Below are 22,997 nucleotides of genomic sequence, written 5' to 3'. Positions count from 1 at the left end.
ATTGTTTTCTAAGGTGGAACAACTATCAAAAGAGAAGGGGGACGACGTAAAAACTGAACTAGCTTTCACAAAATAAATGCTAAATATTCATTATTATTCATTTTCCCCGGCAATCACCTTGTTCACAGTTGTTTCCTTGGTAACCGAAAGCACAAAAACATCGGAATGAATTATCATGTCATCGCAAGTTCCTCCGTTAAAACAAAATAATTTAAATTTGTTTAATTTGGTTACGTTTTCCTTTTTCTGTATTTATTTAATTTCGTCAGTTAAATAATCACCTTCAAAACACGTAGTTCCTTGATATCCGGGGGCGCACGTACACGAATACCCACCACTTAACTCTTTACAAGTAGCGCCATTCATACACGGTAAACTGGCACACTCAATAACGTCAATATCACAATTGACCCCTGTCCAACTTGATGGACAAACGCATTCGTAACTATTTATTCCTTCAATGCAAATTCCACCATTTTGACAAGGGTTGCTGGAACACTCTTGAATTTCTAATATAAATTATATGCAATTTTAATAATTTTTTGTTTTAAAATTGTGAGATTTTGGTTACATTTTCCTGTTCCTGAATTGTAAGTGATGAAATGATTTTCAAAGAAAACAGAAATCAAAATATATCTACTAAATTATCAGACATAAAACCAATTAGTAATTGGTACACGCTGTGCACATGCTTTAAAGTGTTTCTGATTTGTGTCAAAGGGTGCAAATCAGTCTTGATATACCCATACCTATTTCACATAAGTCTCCCAGGGTGCCAGCTGGACAAACACATCTGAATAAGTTTATAAAATTCTCACAAGTTCCTCCATTTTGACAAGGATTACTAGAACATTCGTCAACATCTAAAATATTTATTATTACAGGAAAAATACAGAATTATTTTGAAATTGAGCTAAAACAACAAACACAACTTAAAACGAGAAGATATTGATGTCAGCAATTTTGCCACAGTATAAAGCAAAAAAGATATGAATGTTGTTTAAGCAGCTTTTTGTAACATTTTGTTTAACTATGTTATTAAAAAATTATTAAAATATTAAAGTTTGATTGAAAATCACCTTCGCTGCAAGTGGCACCGGTATAGGCTGGTGTGCAAGAGCATGTATATCCATTGTTAAGCTCATTGCACGTAGCTCCGTTCATGCATGGTGCACTAGAGCATTCCAACGTGTCCTTGTCGCAGAATACTCCAGTAAAGCCTATAACACACGTACACTGAAACCCGTTTATTTGATCTGTGCACGTGGCACCGTTGAAACAAGGGTTGCTGTTGCATTCATTAATCTCTGAAAATCGGGTTGCAAACAAATTTGATGAATATTGATGAGTGATGGTTTAATACTTGACCAAACAAATGCTTGGAAATTTTCAAATAGATCAAACTGTTCTAATTCTAAATGTCTTTTTATATATGACAACATGTTATTTGTATGTGAATACAAAATGGGTACAACATTGGAAGTTCGGTAGCAAATTACATTGACCCGTGTTTTTACTTGTTGGGGTAAAACAGAGACAATATTATTTAGTTTATAACTGTCTCAATCAAAGTTTTATCAAAACATAATTATATATTCCTTTGCGCTCCTCTTCTGGAAACTAAAATTAACCAGATTACTATGAATACCTTGCTCGCATAAGGTGCCGCTAAACCCAGGTGTGCATTCGCATCTAAAAGAGTTGATGAAATCTGAACATACACCATTTTGACAAGGAGAACTTGCACACTCATCTCGCTCTGATCATATAATCAACAAAATAAAGTGTTTACAATTTAAAAATATATATACATTGCTGGTTAGAGGTAACAAATGACAAACAGAATATGTTAAATTATAAAATCCAGTACACATAAACCATGGAGGATTGGCATTAGTTTCCTCTCTTTGAAGACATAGGAATTTAAAAAAAAACAAATTGAAGACTAAACATTTGTTAAAACAAGAAATATGTCATTAAAAATGTAAAGATAGTTTATACCGCTAAATTAAATCAAAAGAAAAAGTATGTTATATATTAAATAATATGAATCAGAAATATTGAAAAACTTAAACAAATTTAGAAAATAGAAAAAAAAATAATGAAAAATGTGAACATACCTATTTCACACAGAATTCCTTCATAACCAGCAGGACAATCACATGTGTAGCCTTGGTTTAGTTCTAAACAAGCAGCGCCATTTTGACACGGATTACTGTCACATTCAAGAATGTCAAGATCACAAAACAAACCATCCCAACCGAGTGGACATTGACACATGAAAGCATTAATCTGTTCTATACAGGTTCCTCCGTTTATACAGGGAGCGCTTTGGCATTCAAGAGTTTCTAACAAGAATCAAAGAAAAAACACAAACATATATTTACAAGATTAAAAAAACAGTTGGAATAATGAATGAAAACATGCACTGTGGCATCTAATGGATGGAATGGATGCAAAATGGGATGGGAAATACAGATGAACATTATTTCATCCTTCAAATGAAAATCACAAGGTTGCAGTTCAAGAATACAATAATGATGAAATGAGACACAACAAATTATCTCTGAAAATTGTCATTATAAAATAGTATGCTAGTGTTTAGAGAAAGTGGTACTTCAGAAAATGTGTAAATTGTACCTGTTTCACAATTGTCACCTGTATAACCAGGTGTACACTGGCAGATGTATCCATTGACAGACTCTACACAGATTCCTCCGTTTTGACAGGGAAAACTTGCACATTCCTGCACTTGTTGCTCACATAAGATGCCTTGCCATCCAGCAGCGCATACGCATTGGAAACCATTCACATTATCTGCGCATGTGCCTTCATTTTGACAAGGTTCGCTCAAGCATTCGTTAATATCTGGTATAGAAAGATACAATAATATTTAATTAGCTTAGTAATATACAGACGTTCAGTCACAGAGTGTATTATATTTCTTCATATACCAAGGGGAAATATAAATCCCACTGCCATATAATAGAATAGCAGCAATGAAAAAGAAAGAATGTTAGCAGCACTTCCATTATGAATGGAACATAAAAGAATAAGTTAATTATGAACTTTATTTGTTGTTTCTACAGATTTATTATCATAAATTATACATTATTAAATAAAAGTACTCACCATCTTGACAATTTTGGCTGGTAAATCCTGCCTGACAAGTACAAAAGTAACCATTCACAATATCGGTACACGTTCCACCATTCTGACATGGTGAGCTGCCACACTCATCAATGTCAATGTCACATAGTGGACCAGTCCAACCAGAGACACACTGGCAGACGAAACCATTGACACCATCTACACAAACGGCTGCATTTTGACAAGGTTGACTGGCACAGTTATCAATAACTGTAAAAGACATAAGGTTAGTTAATAGTTAGTTAACTATGTATAAATGTCCTACTAGAATATCCGATAATTGTGCTTCAATAATTGATAACATTTATTGCAACATCGATTCTTTTACTACGTCCCTTAAAAGTGGAATACTTATTACTGATATTTCTGATCACTTCCCAATATTCTGTGTAGATACTTTGGAAAAACATAATAAGCAATATCCTCGATTTGTATATAAACGACAATACTCTCCTCAACAAACGGAGTATTTTTTTGCAAGAATTACAAATCAATCAGTGGAATGATGTGCTATCCTCAAATAATACGAATGTTGCTTATCAAAATTTTACAAACACTTTAAATAAAACAATTGATAATTGTTTCCCTTTAAAACGAATTAGAAATAAGGCGAACAAGTTAAAATCTCCTTGGATCACAGCTGAAATTGCCAGAGCTATCTCTCAAAAACATAAATTATATAAAAAATACAAACAAAATAACACCACTACTAATAAAAGCACGTACATACATTTTAGAAACAAGTTAACCACTACTATTAGAAATTGGAAAAAAGAATATTATATGGTCCAGTTTGAACAAAATAAACAAGATACTAAAAAAACGTGGACAATCCTAAATGATATAATGGGTAGGAAAAAGACTACCAATTTGCCTACAAAAATAAAATTGGGTACTGAGACTTTCTCTGATAATGATGAGAAAGCTGATGCATTCAATTCTTTTTTTTATTAATATTGGAGAAAAACTAAATAATAAATTTAGGCATGAATGTCAAAATGATCAAATCACCCACAGAACTTTCTTAAAAGGAAATTTTACCTCTTCAATGTTTTTTAAGCCTGTTACTGAACATGAACTTAACCACTATATTAAAAACACAAAGAATACTTCTCCTGGCCATGATGGTATAAGTGCCCAACTCATAAAATCTGCTTCCCCGTTTATTTTAAAACCTTTATTGCATATTATTAATACGTCATTATCATCGGGCTGTGTCCCGGCTGATATAAAAATTGCTAAAGTTATCCCGGTATTTAAGAATGGTGACATCTCCGATATAAATAATTATCGGCCTATTTCCATTTTACCCTTTTTTTCCAAAATATTTGAGAGGATTGTGTATGATCAAACGCTTTGTTACCTCTCAAAATGTAACGTACTGAGTAAAACACAGTATGGGTTTAGACAACACCATTCAACTAGTCATGCTTTAATACAATCGATTGAAAAAATCACAAACGCTATTGAGAATAGAGAGTTCACACTAGGAGTTTTCCTTGATTTATCAAAAGCGTTTGATACAATCGATCATGATATATTATTAGATAAGTTAAGATTTTATGGTATAAGAGGAGTTCCGCTAAACTGGTTCTCAAACTATCTTAAAAAAAAACTACAATACACATGTATTGTGCATCTAGTAAAATGACAGTAAACACTGATTAATGATATTAGTCTAGCATGTAACCATGTAGACATGATTATGTATGCAGATGACACAAATGTGTTTTATAGTCACAATGATATTACTCAAGCTTTTGATAAAATGAAACAGGAGTTATCTATACTTTCGGACTGGTTTATTGCTAACAAATTAACGCTAAATGTAAACAAATCAAAATATGTTATATTTAAGGCTAGAAATAAGTCAGCTGACACTACCTCACTAGAATTGAGGATGGGAAATGAATGTATACTAAAAGCTACTGAAGTTAAATTTCTAGGCTTATTTCTGGATGAAACTTTATCGTTTAATTTTCATGTAAATGAGGTAGCAAACAGTATTTCTAGAATAATTGGTGTCTTAAACAAAGTGAAGTCTATGTTATCAAGTAAAATCTTGTTAACGGTATACAATACACTTATATTACCTAGAATAACGTATGCTATCACAGTATGGGGTGCTACTTCTGCTACAAATTTAAACCGTATACATATTCTCCAGAAAAAAGCACTTAGAAATATTTGTCATGTTCATTTTATGTATCCTTCTCATCCACTTTTTATTTCGACCCAAACATTAAATATTTTTGACCTTTATACGAAACACACTGCTATATTTATGTATCAATATAAACATAATCTATTACCTGAATCATTTAATAACTTATTTAGTACATCTGCCTCATTCCATAATTACTCAACTAGAAACAGGTCAAACTACTGTCCACAACTAAAACGCACCAAAGTCGGACAGCAATGTATTTCCTACCAAGGAACACATATTTGGAACAATTTAACAGACTATATAAAACAATCCCCCACTTTAAGTTTGTTTAAACAGAGATTAAAGCAATATTATAACCAAAGATTGTATAGCGCCGCGTAGCGGCGCAAGATAGGTAACTGGGTGAGACCTTTGTAATCCATGGACGCCATTCCGGCGGACAAATTTGAACCGGAATAAAGTCGTTGTCAAGGCAATATCCACGATGTTTCGGTTAAAGAACGAAGTTGTCTAACCAAACACATCAATGTAAACACACAGAATTAATCGGAAAGTGTCCAGACCCCAAAGAAACTTTGATTTTACTTTGTTTACATAATTTCTTCCCTTTTCCATGAATCAATCATCAAGATGGTTAACCACAGATACTTCGAGGCGGACCGCAAAATTTAAACCATTTACATTTAAATCACATAATAATAACCTGTCCGCCCGAATATCGTCCATGGATTTACTGGGCGCGTAGTGTTATAAGATAGGAGCTTGGCAACAGTTACCTATCTTGCGCCGCGTAGCGGCGCTATACAATCTTTGTTATAACAATAGAAATATTTAAGTTAAGTAAATCACATTATGTTATTTTGGTTTGTTCTTTTTTGTTTGTACTAATTGTTTGATCTTTTTGTTAGGGTTACATGCTTAAAGCACTTGTGCTTATTTTGTATCCCATTCCATTATCTTATTATTTGTATTGTATTTGTATATGTTTTTATTTTGATTATGGAATAACAAATGTCGATGAATTGAAAATGAATAGTTATAAGGAGTTGGATCCTCTCCAATATCAACAGTGATACCTCACACTCTCAGAAAATACTGGATCAGAAATTGTAAATCTAAATGTTTGAGTACACTCCCTAACATTTTGCCTAATTTCAGTCACAAATCCATATTTAAATCCACAGTATTTAATCTCAAACACTAGTGTTTACCATGTTGTACCCATGACCACTGGGACTAAACTCGGTCATACACGTTAAGGTAAATAAGATCGTATTTTTACCTTGATCACAAAATATGCCTTCAAATCCATCTGCACAAATACAGCTGAAACCGTTAATTTCATTTACGCAAGTGGCACTGTTTACACACGGTGAACTGTCGCACTCATTAATTTCTGACACAGAAAAACAAAGAGAAAAGTCAAATTGTTATCAGAAAATTGAATCCAAATTCAAATTTGTAAAGAGTTAGTTATATTAAGCGGAAAAATGTGAAAAACTGTTATGAACAAAGCGAATGAGAAAGAATAAAAAAAATATACATTAAAAAAATACTGCTTTTATAAATATTTAAGTCTGCCGAACAGCTCATTAAATAAATCTGACTAGTGTAAATCCAAAAAAAATACTTCAACATAAGTCAGGTCTTGATCCTTCAGAAAAGTTTTTGATATCTGGACCAAGACAGTGAACAGCAGTAGCAAGCAACCACTAAAGCTATAAAAACTCCATGACGTGAACAGAAATGTGCATATACAGGCTTTAAACCACATATAAATAGAATACAGCAAAGATGTATGCTGTTTTAAATCCACTCATTTTTAATACGAAAATGAGAAGGAAAAATCACACAATGCATGGCATTTAAAGAAATCATTTTGCACAGAATAGATTGGAACAAAGCAATACTGCAATATGACCCCACTCCCCATAACCGTATATTCAAACCAAAATCCAACTTTGCTTCAAGATAGATAACACTTTCATCTTGCAAGAAAGTAAATACAAAACCAGGAATTCAACAAATCAAAAATTAAAATTTCTAAATATAAGCATTGATTTCACACTAGTTCAGTACATTGAGCATTATGCTTCAAGGATCAATGCACAGCTGAAAAGCTAAGCGTTAAGCCTTTATAAAGAGGAGACGGTGCTTTGAAAAAGAAAGTGCAAAATCACAGTGACAATAAACCTAGTGCTCAATTACAAAATGCATGGTGACAAATTAAAACACATTTGTGACAATAAAAACCTTCTTTGCAAAACAATCCGGTAAAGCCTAATGCACAACTGCACGTGTATCCATTAACCAGTTCTTGACATGTTCCGCCATTCATACACGGATTGCTATTACACTCTTGTATTTCCTCTGTGCAAAATGTGCCTGTCCACCCAGCTGGACATCCACAGAATGCTACAGTACCAAGATTAAAACATGACCCTCCATTTTGACATGGACCTGAGTCGCATGGCAATGAAGCTGTTTAATAAATAAATTGGAACTTACAGTTATTTCAAAACTAAAACTGAAATTTTAAGATGCTTCATCAAATGATTACATATTTTAGACAATTGCGTTGAAATTATTATGGTCCAACACAAGCTGTTTTTACTGATGTTGAATAGGTCGTTGTACTTGGAGATGATAAAAGGTTGTTACTTGTACCTTTTTTAATGGGTGGAAAATATTATGGCACAATGTCTTCTGAAGCATTACTCAAGAAGATGACTGCAAATGGATCTCGAGATTTTATCTTTTTCTTCGAACCACAAATCTTTTAATAATGTTTTGTTTTTAAAGATTTGTAAAAATGTTTGATAACCAACATAAAAACACTGTTCCATCCTTTAACCTATTTTGAGGACAGGCGATTAGGAAAGATTTACAATATGTTGCACAAAGAAAGAAATACCTATTTCACATCTGTCACCAGAGAAGCCTACAGGACACGAACACGTAAAACCGTTGACCATCTCGGAACACGTACCCCCATTAACACAGGGGTTACTAGCACATTCAATAATGTCCATATCACAATTTGGGCCAGTCCAGCCAACTGCACAATCGCAAACATACATGTCTACGAGGTCATTACAAGTGCCACTATTCTGACACGGACTGCTGCTGCACTCATTGGTCTCTGTTAGATGGAAATCAAGAGGAATTGGTATACATGACAGAACAAACAAAACAACATAAGATTACAAAATAAGAGAATAAAATAAACAAAAAGATATCAAATTTTATACTAAATTTGAAAATTATAACAAAAACAATTATATTATTTGATTTTAATTTTAATTTTAACAGTCAAGAATGTTATTTGGTTTACATATTTCTGTGTTTAGAAAACATAAATAACCAATTTCTAATTAAATGGAGAAAAAAACTAAAACATGTAGATATATCATAAGAATGGAGAGGGGAATGTATTAGAACATTAAATATTAGAACATACAACATACTACTATATTTACTATTATTACTATAAGTACCTCCAAGCAATTACAATCACAAACTCTTCAATTGATAAAAAAAGACAGAAATATTAGTTACCTGTTTCACACTGTACGCCACTGAATCCAGCTGGGCATTGGCACGTGAACCCATTTAACTCATTGATACATGTTGCTCCATTTTGACAATTGTTATTGTCACAGTTGTCGGGAAGAAGTTCACACATATCACCCTGATATGGTGGGATGCAGATACATTCAAATTTATTCACCGAATCCAAACAAAATCCACTATTCAAACAAGGTCCACTAGCGCATTCATTGATCTCTGAAAAAGGCGGGAAAATGGTTTAATCTTAGTTATTAGTAATTGGTTACTAGATACTTGCACTGCTGTAATTAAAAAAATCAGTATCTTTAAGCACAGTAATATTAATTTATTTTCCACATAACATAAAAATACATCAATTTAACATAAGTATTTTGGATGGAGACTCTGAATTATAAAATAACTTTAAGTCATATCCACCTTTAACAGGTGTGAAGACAATGAACAAAAAAACAATAAATTAAAGTAAGCCAAAAACAAAATTATACATTAAAGTACGATATAAACAAAATCAATTTGTATGAAAATCATCATAGAAATGCTGTAATGTAGAAAAAATGATCATATATTGTTATTACAGCAGCTGTCTATAAGACCCTATAACCTGTTATTGTAAAACATTTCAGCTTGGTCTGAATATGGATAGGCCTAATGTATATATCTACAATAGGCCTACATGCATTGTATAAACAAATGTTCTTAGTATTAGTAAAAACAAAATATTAACACTGCAAGTTTGTAAAAAGCTAAACCAATTGTGTAGAAGAAATAAGATATATTATATATTGTATTATTAATAAAAAATCCAAATATTTCCAACAGACAGAATCATGTTTACCTCACCTGAAATTAGGATAACCCTGAGATGTTTTAATATATTTAAAAACACAAAAAGAAATGAAACAGTACCTTGTATTCCCCAGTAAACTTTAATTTTAATATTGTGCAATAAGACACCAAGATATGTTTTAATATATTATATTATAAAATCACTTTTTAATCACAAAGTCACGAGTTAGGTAAAATAGTACAGTACAACGAAAATAAATAGATAAAAAAAGGCATAAAATAAAATAGAAAAAAAATGATATAAATAAAATGTTACCAATTGTATTTGAAACCCAGAAATAGAATCTTATTTACAACAGAATATAAGATTCTACAAAATGTTGTATATACACTATCTGTTATTTTGTTCCCAAGAATATAAAATCATTATTTAAAACATTAAAAATAAAACAATATACAAAGATTACAAGAAAAAAAAAACACCACTGTGGTATTATGGATATAAAAAAAACCAGTGCCAGCGGAAAGGCAAACTTTAAAAGACCACAGAATAGAGACAGATTAAACCCATTCCAGATGGTATTAAAGAAACCACCAGAATTTGATAATTCAGAAAAGGCTCTAGTGAAAGACCAACAAGAGATCGTCATAATTTCTTTACAGATGAAAAAAGTTTTAAGATTTAGAGAATAAATTTTCCCATAAATGTGCAATTTCAGAGTAAAAAATCTAATGATGTCTGTAAAATTTCTTTTGAAATAGAAAGTCAGAATAGAGATTCTCTTTCATTTAGATACTTTTCTTAAATGTGCAACACTTTTACCAAATTGAAAAGTCAAGAAATGTGCAAAATGTCAAAAAATGAAACCATTCAGTCCTCCAGAAGGCCACAACAGATGTGTGCATAAAACTGACTCCAAGCATTGCAGTGCTATTTACAAAAATGTCATCACCTAATTCACATCGATTGCCTTCATATCCTGTAGGACATGAACAAACATATGCGTTTACAATGTCGAGACAAACACCAGAGTTTAAGCATGGATTGCTGCTGCACTCATCGATGTTCATGCCGCACTGGGGTCCATACCAACCATCTGCGCAACCGCAAACGTAAGATCCAATTTGTTGGAAACATGTTGCACCGTTTAAACAAGGATTGCTAAGGCACTCATCGATGTCTGTAGAAAAAGATTAAGCTTATTCTGTTATCATTTGGGAATAAAAGTTTAGTTAATATTGTGGTTGTGTATGTCTCTTGTATCTTCAGAATTAAATACAATGATATTGTACTGACTAAAAAAATATGCTACTATCTCTGAACGAAAATGCTGTTATTATTTCTATGACCATATTCCCATTTCTGAAAGAATCAATTTTCCATTTTTACTGGGATCACACGCATTCATTCTTTTTGGATCTAATTGCTACTGAGGGTATTATATTTCCCTAGAACTCATTCAAACTGATACTAGGACCCATTTGCAAGTGGGATTGTTCTCCTAAGAAATCATGATTATTTCTGCTGCTATCACCTTGTTCGCAATTGTATCCTTGGAAACCATTGGCACACTGACAAACAAATCCATTCACAAGGTCTATACATAAACCGCCATTTAAACAGGGAGCACTTAGGCACTCATCTATATCTAGAAATTAGCATTCATAATATCAATATTAGCAAAATTATATTACTTTATGTGAACAAATGAAATTAGTATCGATATTAAAATAACAATTGGAGACTAATTATCTGTAGTGGACTAAGAGTGAAGTACAACATTGGTTCAGACTGACAAGGATTGACGAAAGATCAAACATATGAAAGGATTCAAATGTATTACTATTAATTTTTCAGATCATCTACTACTGCCTTATTACCTTCCTGACACCAAGTACCACGATAGCCAGGTAAACAAGTACAAACAAACTGATTTAGTTCATCACTACAAAGTGCGCCGTTCTGGCATGGATTTCTGGCGCACTCGTTTATTTCAAATTCGCAAAATACACCCTCATATCCCGGTAAGCATTGGCAGTTGAAACTATTAATTTGATCGACACAAAATGCTCCATTTGTGCATGGTGAACTCCCACATTCATAAATGTCTGGCATAATGAAAATAAAATTATTATTATTATTATCAAAATAAGCTATAATTAAATGAATAGATTTTCACTAAAGTGTTGCATTTATATTTGAAATTATTCATACAAGTTAATATTCCTAACCAAAAGGATTTATAAGAAATACCATTCATTACAATAAAACCTGAACCAGACATGTTAGAATGGATAAATTCTTCACCTCTCTCACAGCGGTTGCCTTCATAGCCTGCCACACATAAACAAAAATACATGTTTGTTTGTTCTAGACAAGTAGCACTATTGAAACATGGATTACTGGTACATTCTAAGATGTCTTCACTACATGTGGCACCAGTCCATCCTGCTGCACAACCACATGTAAAGCCACCGACATACTGGAAGCAAGTACCACCGTTTTGGCAAGGAAAACTAGTACATTCGTCGATATCTAAAATGTATTTACAAATTATTTGTAAAAATTATTATTCCAGATGCAAATTTAAATACTAAAAAATAATAATAATTTATTAATTATTTAATAATAATATTTATTTCCATTATTAGTTAGAATATCAGAAATTTCGATTTATGTATATGTCGTTTTCTATAAAAATTGTTCCAGCACCTTTAGATTGAATTATAAGCAATGAACGTTTTGACAAATTGTATTTTGAAGCAAGGGCATAGGAATTTAAATTTAGTTTTGATGAAAATTATGAGTTGAAAAAGTATTTAGACTTTTTACTATCATCACCTATTTCACAGTGTGTGCCAGCGTAGCCATTTCGGCATTCACAAAGATATCCGTTAATGAGGTCATTACAGGTCGCGGCATTACGACATGGTGAACTGTCACATTCTATGATTTCTGCAAGTCGAAAACAGAACTTAGAACAAATCCAACACATAACAATGCAATGCGGTTTACAACTAGAACAATTATACTTTTAAATTTAAAACAAAACTTTAAATAAACACAGCATGACTATCTTATACATAATAATAAAAACAGCTAATCTTTTTGAAAACTGATTTAAAAAACAAATATAAAACAAGACAGCCAGTCACCTTCCTGACACCAAATGCCACGGTAACCTGGCAAACAATCACAGATGAACTGATTTAATTCATCTCTACAAAAGGCAAAGTTCTGACACGGAGCACTGGCACATTCATTGATCTCAAATTCACAGAATACACCTTCATAGCCAGCGTAACATTGACATGTAAACATATTAACATCATCGATACAAATTCCATTTAAACATGGTGAACTAATACAGTCGTTGATGTCTAGACAGAAAGCAATATAACAATGGTTATTGGAAAACAATTGTAACTATTCGGCAAATTTATTTAAAATTCAAAATATTCTGCCTCAGTTCCCATATATTTCTCATAATAATATATTACGTTTCAATTCTATTTTTAGTCGCGTGGAAGCGACTCTATAGTTCACTATGTCGGTCGGTCGGTCTGTCTGTCTGTCTGTCGGTCTGTCTGTCGGTCTGTCTGTCTGTCGGTCCGGTATCACTATGCGTTTTATCGCTTTATGACCTTATCTTGATATCAGTTTAATCTAGCTAAGTCAATTTTTCACAGAATATTCCTTATGGCCAGGAATCGATGTGGTTATGTTTTCACGGTGCGCAATAAAAAATTACGCGGTCTACGCACGATTTAACGAAATCACGTTTGTAATCATATCTTAACAACCATGAATCACAATTAAATAAAATTTGGTACTCATAAATTTCAGGGCATAAATCATCATATGGCAATACAATTACGTGCGTAGCGCATGTAACGCATGCGTACGCGCGCTTAAAATTTTCAAAATTTATTTTCGATGAAATAAGAGTACGTTTCAGGCAATTTTAAGCGTTTACAAAATTGCCATGAGTGCGCAGATTTTTGCGCGCGCAATGCGCGTTAAATGTTTTTGCGCACTCTTTTTGCCCGATTTCTGTTTTCTTGACTTACTTTTCAACTCTAAATTACGTTATACGAGCACGTCAAAAGTGACAGGCTACGCACGTGTAAATTAAAAAAATATGAATGTTTTTAAACATTTCAACATTTTTAAACATGTTCAGTAATTTCGGTCAGTATAGTTCACTATGTCGATCGGTCCGTCTGTCTGTCGGTCTGTCTGTCTGTCGGTCTGTTTGTCTGTCGGTCCGGTATCACTATGCATTGTAGCACGCGACTTAATGGCTGTTGGCCTTGTTTCTCTACAACCAACCTTGCATCATTTTTAATTTAATTTTTAACCCTAATATTTTCCAGATATAAACATAAAATATGTATTTGTGCACCTGTCTGACACCTATCTCCAGTATAACCAAGGACACAACTGCAAAAGTATGCATTGGTTTGTTCTAGACAAGTAGCACTATTGAAACATGGATTACTGGTACATTCTAAGATGTCTTCGCTACATATGGCACCAGTCCATCCTGCTGCACAACCACATGTAAAGCCACCGACATACTGGAAGCAAGTACCACAGTTTTGGCACGGTGCACTAAGACATTCATTAATATCTAAATTTGATATCAATAAAAAATATTGTTATAATAAAATTTGATCCAATGAGATACCACTCTTAACATTACATTGGAACTATGTATTTTTTAATTAGCATTACACTTAAAATAATCAAGAATTGGGCTGGGAACACAATTCTATTTTGAGATAGAACACCATCACATTAAGTTAACAATTGAAATAATTTCACTTTTTATCAATTATTTTTTGTATACAAAAAATCTCTTTAGCCATTTTTGCCCGATCTCGCTATGAGGCATTTTAAAAACTTGTCAACATTTGGTCATTGATTCTCCGGAATATAATAACAAAAAAGTTATACATTGAGAAAACAACTGATCACCTACAATTTTAATAAGAGCAAGGTATAAATAAAATTACACGTCAATAAAATGTTTTCACCTGTTTCACATAATAAGCCTTGGAAACCAACTGCACACTCACAAACAAACAAATTGATATAATCGGAACAGCTTCCTCCATTCTGACACGGGAAACTGTCACACTCATTGATTTCTGAAAGTTACCAATTAGCAATAACATTTGTTATAAACTAAACAATTAACTTATTAAGCCGTTGAAATAATGCACAATATGTACAGTTAGCATTTAATTTAATTTGTTTAAGTACTACTTTTAAAAACATCTCATGTTTAACTATAATTCTTGACCAATTACTATAAATTTTCCGATAAGCCCAACTATCAATTTTCTGATAAGCCCAACTATCACTTTTCTGATAAGCCCAACTATCAATTTTCTGATAAGTTCAACTAAAAATGGTTCTGATAAATAATATCAATTAAACTTTTAAACTAATCTAATATTACGGAACTCAGTATAAAAAAACTATAACGACAAGTACACTACTACATTTACATTAGTAGGCCTGGGTACTTTTAACAATACATAATTGATGGGGACAGTATAGTTTGCCATACAATGCACCGATTGATTTCTTAAAAGAAAACATTATATCTTTGTTTAATTTTATTAAAAAAAACGAAAAGGAATTTCTAAAAAAGTAATTTAAACTTAATGTAGTACCTTCTTGACACCAAACACCACGGTATCCCGAGATGCACTCGCAACTAAACTGACCAATCAAATTTTGACAGTTTCCACCGTTCTGGCACGGCGAACTGGAACACTCATCGATATCAAACTCGCAATAAAATCCTTCGAAACCCGATACGCATGCGCATTGAAATGAAGTTGCAGTGGGTATACATACCCCATCATTTATACAAGGCATGCTTGAACATATAGATGTTTCTACTGTAATAAATATATCATTTTTGTTAAACAATTCTATACAAGTAACCTACAAAAATGACATTAACCAATATCAGCATAAATCATGTTTTTATATAATGGTATAAGAAATATTAATTGTAAAATGTAAAAGAAAAATAACGTTTATATTATTTTGACTTATAAATACAAAAGGAATACAGAAAAATAAAATAAATTACTAAATAAATTAATGAAGATTAAAAGAGATAGAAAGAAAGAAAGGGGTAAATAAAACCTTAAAAACAACACAAGTTAAAAATAAAACATGAATATTCTTCCACTTGGAAGTGTCTGGGTACAAATAATAGTACATAAGAAAATTTGCTGAAAATAAACTGTAATTTATGAGCACATCATAACAAAAACCATATTAAAAAATCATAATCTGCACTAGCAAAATAAGTTAATGGTAAACTGTAGGAGAATCATAAATTAAAACTTAACGATATATTGTCCTCCTGAAAAAAAAAATAATTTGAAAATAAATAATTTATGTGATATTTTATGAATTTTTATTGTTCATTTTTGGGAGAACAATGCATCTATAAATCTACAGATGCTACTTATGTAAAGCAAGACATGGTATAATAACGAAGTTAGCTGTTGAATATATTTTGAAAAGAAAAAACGTTTTAAGAAAACCAAAAGAAAGAAACTTACCATTTTCACAGAAAGCACCATTATAACCTGGAGCGCACTGACAATAGAATGCGTTGAACCCTTCTCTACAGACTCCTCCATTTTGACAGGTGTTGGCTATACAGTCAACGGCATCTTAAGTGAAATAAAATGTTTTGATAACAGTATGTGTAATTTTTAATCATCTTTATCATTTTAAAACCACCGTGAAATGCTTAGCCACAGACAAGCACAAGTAGAAAATGCTTTATATACATATAGAGTGTGTGAAGAGTGTTCTGTCCGCTAAATGGTAAAAAGATTCTTTTAATTTTTATTCAACTTTGTTTAATGAGGGTGACTCAAAACAGCCGGGGCTGACATGCATGAGGCCCTAAGCACTTAAAAAAAGGGGAACGATAACAATTTATTGTTTATAATAAAAAAACAAACCTTTGCAACAAAATTGATAATAAACCCACTTATTTACTTACTGCGGTTGAGCATTCCTATCTTTTAACATTACTTCAGTATTCATTTATAGTCAAACAAAGTTAAGTTTCCTTCCGAGTTTCCCATCCGACAAAATTACTTTTGTTTGTTTGTTACTTATGGCACTGTTAACAATATCTTTACCGTTCTTACTATCTTTTATTCCTATTATTAAGATGTTACAAGACCCCGTGTAATCGTTGAATTCACATACCTGCCTCACAATTCACTCCAGCAAATCCCTCCACACATTCACATTCATAGTAGGTTCTGTAATTAGTACATATACCACCATTTTGACATGGATAAGGTGAACATGCTTCCCTTTCTAAAAAAAAAGCAGAATATAAGACATGAAGAACTCAAATAAGAAATTTACAACTCAAAATAAGAAATGAACAACTCAAAAAAAGAAATGAACAACTCAAAATAAGAAATGAAAAAACTCAAAATAAGAAATGAAAAAACTCAAAATAAGAAATGAAAAAACTCAAAATAAGAAATGAAAAACTCAAAATAAGAAATGAACAACTCAAAATAAGAAATGAACAACTCAAAATAAGAAATGAACAACTCAAAATAAGAAATGACCAACTCAAAATAAGAAATGAACAACTCAAAATAAGAAATGACCAACTCACAATAAGAAATGAACAACTCAAAATAAGAAATGAACAACTCAAAATAAGAAATGACCAACTCAAAATATGAAATGACCAACTCAAAATAAGAATTGAACAACTCAAAATAAGACTACTAATACTGTAAGAAAGGCATGGGTCATATCTTTTCATTATCCACAAAATAGATGTTGGACAAACAATACAAGAAAACGAATGTTTACCAAATTCACACACGTCGCCTATATACCCTGGAACACACACACAAGAAAGTACGTTGTTGTCTTCAAAGCAAGTTCCGCCATTTTGACAAGTGTTTGATTCACAGGCAACTGTAACAAAAATATTAGAAAACATGGAAGCTTTTTTTTTAACTTTCTGAAGTTGCTTTCTGCATTGCAGATGTGAAAGAAGACTGGTTTAGTATCAAAATTTATTTTTATTGAAAACAAAGTACATATTACTAGGATCAGTTATCTGCACTTTATAATAAATAAATGCATAATTAATATTCTTTAAAAAAATACCCATTTCACAGAAACTGCCACCATAGCCTGAAGCACACAGACAGTAAAGTGCGTTGAACCCATCTATACAAGTTCCTCCATTTTGACAGGTGTTCGCTATACAGTCAACTGCATCTGAAAAAAAGAAAGAAAATTCAATATTTAATTGACGTTTCTTCTCAAATAATAGTACCTGTGTACATAATTACATGATTTAAGTTATAGTAATCGTGTTTAATTAGCAGTTTCTGAAAGACTTTAATTTGTTTCACGTTGTTGGTCATTAATGAATGTTGTTATGTTTCATTGGGTTGTCTACTCTATGATTCTAATATGCATTTTGTATTCACATACCTGCCTGGCAATCCATTCCAGTAAATCCTGTAACACATTCACATTCATAGTAGGTCCTGTAATTAATACACAAACCACCATTTTGACATGGATAAGGTGAACATGCATCATTTTCTAGATACAAATAAATGAATATACAGATTAATCACAAGTAGTAGTATTTTATAAAATGATGTAGCGTATGTATCCAACTTTGTTGACCCAAATATAAACCATAATAGGAAAATGCTAATATTCTATGATGTAAAAATAAATTACCATTGGTACATAAACTGCCACTATAGCCTGGAGCACACTCACAATAAAGTGCGTTGACGTCCCCTCTACACGTTCCGCCATTTTGACAATTGTTGGTAATACAGTCAACAACAACTAGATAAATATGTATAATATATCATATCAAATTTAAAAATGGTTGACTTCCTTTATATAGCACCTGCATTATTTGCGTTCTTTTTAAAACACAAATACAGTGAACTAAATGATTGATTAACTTATTATATAATATCACAAATAATAACAAATAAATATACTATATTAGATAAAAAGTCATTCTGAGTATCAAAGTTACAGTAGGCCTAATCATGTTTTTAAAACTAGCAGTCCCTGACCGAGTTTCATAATAATATTAAACAATAACAATAAATGGAATGTACTTGTTTTTTATTGGTTTGTAATCTATGATGCTGTCGTCGTACATTTTGTATTCACATACCTGCCTGGCAATCCATTCCAGTATATCCTATCGGACATGTACATTCATAGTAAGTCCTGAAATTAGTACATATACCACCATTTTGACATGGATAAGGTGAACATGCTTCACGTTCTAAATGAAAAGAAATAAATGAACATACAAAGTAATTACAAATAGTATTTATATTGTATTTTATACAAAAACTGTACTGCTGTATGTATTATTGTAGACCAAACTAGAGACCATATCAATAGAAACACTCATAATACATTGACACAGAGATGAACTGGCTGTCACAATGGCAGATCGAAAGTTATGGATGAATCTAGTCATAAGTTCGGGTATGTCCTGGAATAAGTAAGTAAGATTCATGATTAAGATGGTACGCTGATGCATGTATATTCTGTTTTTGTAAAGTTGTCCAAAACTTACGGAATTCACATCTGTCACCAGCATACCCTGCATCACAGACGCATTGATATGAATCAGCATCTCCTTGGCATGTACTACCAAACAAGCATGGATTAGAGTCACAGGCATCGGTTGGTGCTAGAGGAGAAAAAGACTTCACATTAAAATGTACTAACAATGGATCAACACTAAGAGCAATAAAGAGATTGTTTATGTATTTCCAAAATGTTTTCAATGAAATTAAGCAAAAACATACAAACAAAGGATCATACAAAATAACCATTGCCTGGATTTGTTGATACATCGAATAGAATATTTTAAAATTGTTGTACAGGAATAAAAATTCAAAAAAATAGACAAAAAAGGAAAAGTGATCGAACCTAAAATGTTATAATTGTATAAAATAATGAAATGGAAAAACATTCATTTTGCTATGTTTAACATAGTAGTGTAGAATACACATATAGGTGCAAGGTAACAGTTTCGTCGTAACTATACTTGAGCTGGATTTGGGAAACAATTGAAACTCCAGAAAAATAACTAGAGATTTGTGGTAAGTCTACTATACAGCTCTGTCTACACTATCAAACTAGTTTAGTGATGTGCCAAAATATGGTAGTGATGTGCCAATAATATGGTAGTGATATGACATCATCATGTCCATATATGGGCACATCACATTTTTTTGTACACATAAAATTTGATAGTGTAGACATAGCTTTAGATATAATCCTGAAATAATGCAAAAATGAATATTCAAGTGCATGATGGGATACATACCTATATCACAATGAAATCCGCTATATCCTACTGGACAGTCGCATCGGTAACTATCAGCAAGATCTACACATGTTGCTCCGTTGGCACATGGCATATCAACACATTCATTCACATCTGAGTAACAAATAGTACATACTGATGTAAGAATGACATTAAAAATAAGGTTTAACTGTCAACTTACCTTGCAAACAGAAATAAGACTTTGTTTAAAAAAAAAATTGACATTTGCATTCATATAATATCGATAAATACTTTGTAAGTTAAATAATACATACTGGTTCTATGGTACTATACTACAATTATAAAAGTATTAAGCAGTTTTTATAATAGCAATTCGATCTTTTTTTTAACTGTATAAAAAAGTTGGGAATTCAATTAAGTTTGTGAGCGTGATAACATATTTGTTATCTTCTTGTAGCATATGGTGCAAAATGCAATTACAATATATTATCGCATTGTCTGGCATTTGATGAAATAAATGTTTGTTAAATATATCATATATATTATCTAAAGTCCAATAATAAGTAACTACAGTGTGACTATTGTATTTCACCTTAAAACAAGACAAACATAACATGTACAATAACCAATACCGCCATATATACGAATATTATAAATTTACCGTAAATGATAAAGTGCTGCAGCATATGTTTGATCATTCACGGTTATGCACTATAGATACATTACAAATAAGCGTAATACAAGTAGGCCTACAATAATAATTATAAACTACACCATTACTCTATTATTTCATAACACTTTTAACCAACCAAGATGAAAGAATAACTAAAATATAACTATTAAAAACTATATAGCTGAAAATAGGATATTAAATATTGAATTGTGATTAATAATAATATACAATATAAACATATAAACAAAACAGTAGAGACAAATAGTCTATCAATGATTCGTATAAAAATCAATCATACTGCGGTAGGCCACACTATCCATAGTTTTATAGGACATGGTTAATATTTTTATAAACCAACTTAGAGTAGCAATATCAACTACTCGTTTTCACAATTTCTTTTTCGACTATGCAGATGTACAACAGTCATTCTGCGCATGCTCGGAAATATGAGTAGGTGCAGAATGAGAGTTAGACTCAGTAACTGTTTTGTGTCAGGATTGTTTGCTGTCTATGGTTGTGGTATAACTGAAACACTGTTTTGTGTCAGGATTGTTTGCTGTCTATGGTTGTGGTATAACTGAAACACTGTTTTGTGTCAGGATTGTTTGCTGTCTATGGTTGTGGTATAACTGAAACACTGTTTTGTGTCAGGATTGTTTGCTGTCTATGGTTGTGGTATAACTGAAACACTGTTTTGTGTCAGGATTGTTTGCTGTCTATGGTTGTGGTATAACTGAAACACTAAACAGAAATACAATAGAAACTTGTGTTCAAAAAATAGTTTTGGTTTTTAACTGAACACACAAAAACATACATAAAACAATACCTTACTGCAACATAATATTATAGCAGATACACAAATGTTCTAGCGAAACACAATACGTGAATTGACAATAAATATATTATATATGAAGTACGATTACTTTTACCATTTCTGCTTTGACACAAACATATTGAATTAAACACAAAGAAAACAATACAGAACCACACAACACTTTGATTTTAGGACAAACAGAAACACAACAGCAATTTACTTGCTTGTAGATAAAAACATTGACATTTAGCTAGTTATTTGGTGTAATTGGTTTAGTAAACATATTGTGCATTGGAGCTAGATATATATAGTGGGCCTACCAAGCATTCACCAACTATGGTAAAACATTAAACATTGTCAGGCTTTACACTTACTAATACTACAAAATTCTCCGGCGAAATTCTTTAAACATCCGCAAGTGAAGTGCGTTTGAAAGTCTGTACACAAACCGCCATTTTGACATGGATTTGATGCACATGCATCGACAGCTGAGGTCAAAAGGTCAAAATAAATATTATCATTTCTATACATTGATCCTTATCAAAGATCTTTATAAACTATTCTAACAAGATCCTTTTAGATAAAACAGATGTCACAGGACAATCTCTCGGTTACAAGTTAATTTGTTATTAGAGAGAGTTGTAGTCATGTCATTTATTTTGCGCAACAGTGGGAATATTTCGAACATTTGGAAGTGTTTCTTCCTCACTTGATTTCAGATTTGGTGGATTCTAAGCCTTACTTATAATAATGATGGCTAGCAGCAGAAAAATTCAATTGGGATAAATGATTTGACTATAATGATATAATACATTTGATAATATTTTGTTACAGTCTTGGTCTAAAAGGGATAACCTGTTATGTTGTTTTTTTTTCTTCATTTTTTCAGAAGTTAATACTATCTGTATATATAAGGCCTAACTTACGTAAATCACAATGAGTATCACGCCAGCCCGGATAGCAAATGCATATATAACTCGAACCGGACAAACTACAAGCTCCGTTCACACACGGGCTAGGAGTGCAAGCCGTAACAGCTAATATGTAAAAACAAGATGTCAGTACACATGGAATATTCTAATTATATTTATAGTATCTGTAATAATGTATGTATAATGTTTTTATGAAATTGATTTGTGAAATATATGATACAACATAACAGATATAGGCCATAGGACCTAAATCGTCAAACTAAAATGTTATATATATATATGTATGTATATGTATGTATATGTATGTGTATGTTATATATATATATAAACACCAGAGGCAAAGAACTTCTTTGCCTCTGGTGTTTATATATATAAAAAGTATCTCTTCGGAGATCCCGCCTCGTGAATAAAAATACTGAAAGATGAGGGCGTATCAATTTGATCTCTGTTGCGCGTGCGTACAACTGAGGACTAGTGCTGTTCCGCCGTACCACGCCGAGAATGTTAAAGAGTCGTTATCCAATCGAGT

At 32.0% G+C, this 22,997-nt stretch overlaps 1 protein-coding gene across 1 annotated transcript in view; it reads right to left on the bottom strand.

Annotated features, from left to right (window-relative positions):
* LOC140051017 (uncharacterized) overlaps positions 1-22,997 on the bottom strand; it is a 78,584-nt gene that overhangs the window by 40,388 nt on the left and 15,199 nt on the right. The window contains exons 15-43 of the mRNA XM_072096079.1: positions 20,089-20,202; positions 19,330-19,446; positions 18,916-19,029; positions 18,459-18,572; positions 18,201-18,314; positions 17,868-17,981; positions 17,565-17,672; positions 16,935-17,048; positions 16,271-16,384; positions 15,362-15,592; positions 14,717-14,830; positions 14,179-14,310; positions 12,833-13,057; positions 12,510-12,632; positions 11,931-12,212; positions 11,558-11,785; positions 11,212-11,325; positions 10,630-10,857; positions 8,879-9,106; positions 8,235-8,462; positions 7,574-7,801; positions 6,603-6,716; positions 3,133-3,360; positions 2,641-2,868; positions 2,121-2,348; positions 1,649-1,759; positions 1,080-1,307; positions 750-863; positions 282-509 (exon numbers count right to left, since the gene is read on the bottom strand). Coding sequence (XP_071952180.1) covers positions 282-509; positions 750-863; positions 1,080-1,307; positions 1,649-1,759; positions 2,121-2,348; positions 2,641-2,868; positions 3,133-3,360; positions 6,603-6,716; positions 7,574-7,801; positions 8,235-8,462; positions 8,879-9,106; positions 10,630-10,857; positions 11,212-11,325; positions 11,558-11,785; positions 11,931-12,212; positions 12,510-12,632; positions 12,833-13,057; positions 14,179-14,310; positions 14,717-14,830; positions 15,362-15,592; positions 16,271-16,384; positions 16,935-17,048; positions 17,565-17,672; positions 17,868-17,981; positions 18,201-18,314; positions 18,459-18,572; positions 18,916-19,029; positions 19,330-19,446; positions 20,089-20,202 — 4,863 coding nt within the window. The remainder of the gene's footprint in view (positions 1-281; positions 510-749; positions 864-1,079; positions 1,308-1,648; positions 1,760-2,120; positions 2,349-2,640; positions 2,869-3,132; positions 3,361-6,602; positions 6,717-7,573; positions 7,802-8,234; positions 8,463-8,878; positions 9,107-10,629; positions 10,858-11,211; positions 11,326-11,557; positions 11,786-11,930; positions 12,213-12,509; positions 12,633-12,832; positions 13,058-14,178; positions 14,311-14,716; positions 14,831-15,361; positions 15,593-16,270; positions 16,385-16,934; positions 17,049-17,564; positions 17,673-17,867; positions 17,982-18,200; positions 18,315-18,458; positions 18,573-18,915; positions 19,030-19,329; positions 19,447-20,088; positions 20,203-22,997) is intronic.

The sequence above is a fragment of the Antedon mediterranea genome, chromosome 1 (assembly GCF_964355755.1).
Source record: "Antedon mediterranea chromosome 1, ecAntMedi1.1, whole genome shotgun sequence".
NCBI classification, from domain to species: domain Eukaryota; kingdom Metazoa; phylum Echinodermata; class Crinoidea; order Comatulida; family Antedonidae; genus Antedon; species Antedon mediterranea.
The sequence above is the reverse complement of the archived record's forward strand: the minus strand, read 5'-3'. Positions and strand labels throughout refer to the sequence as shown.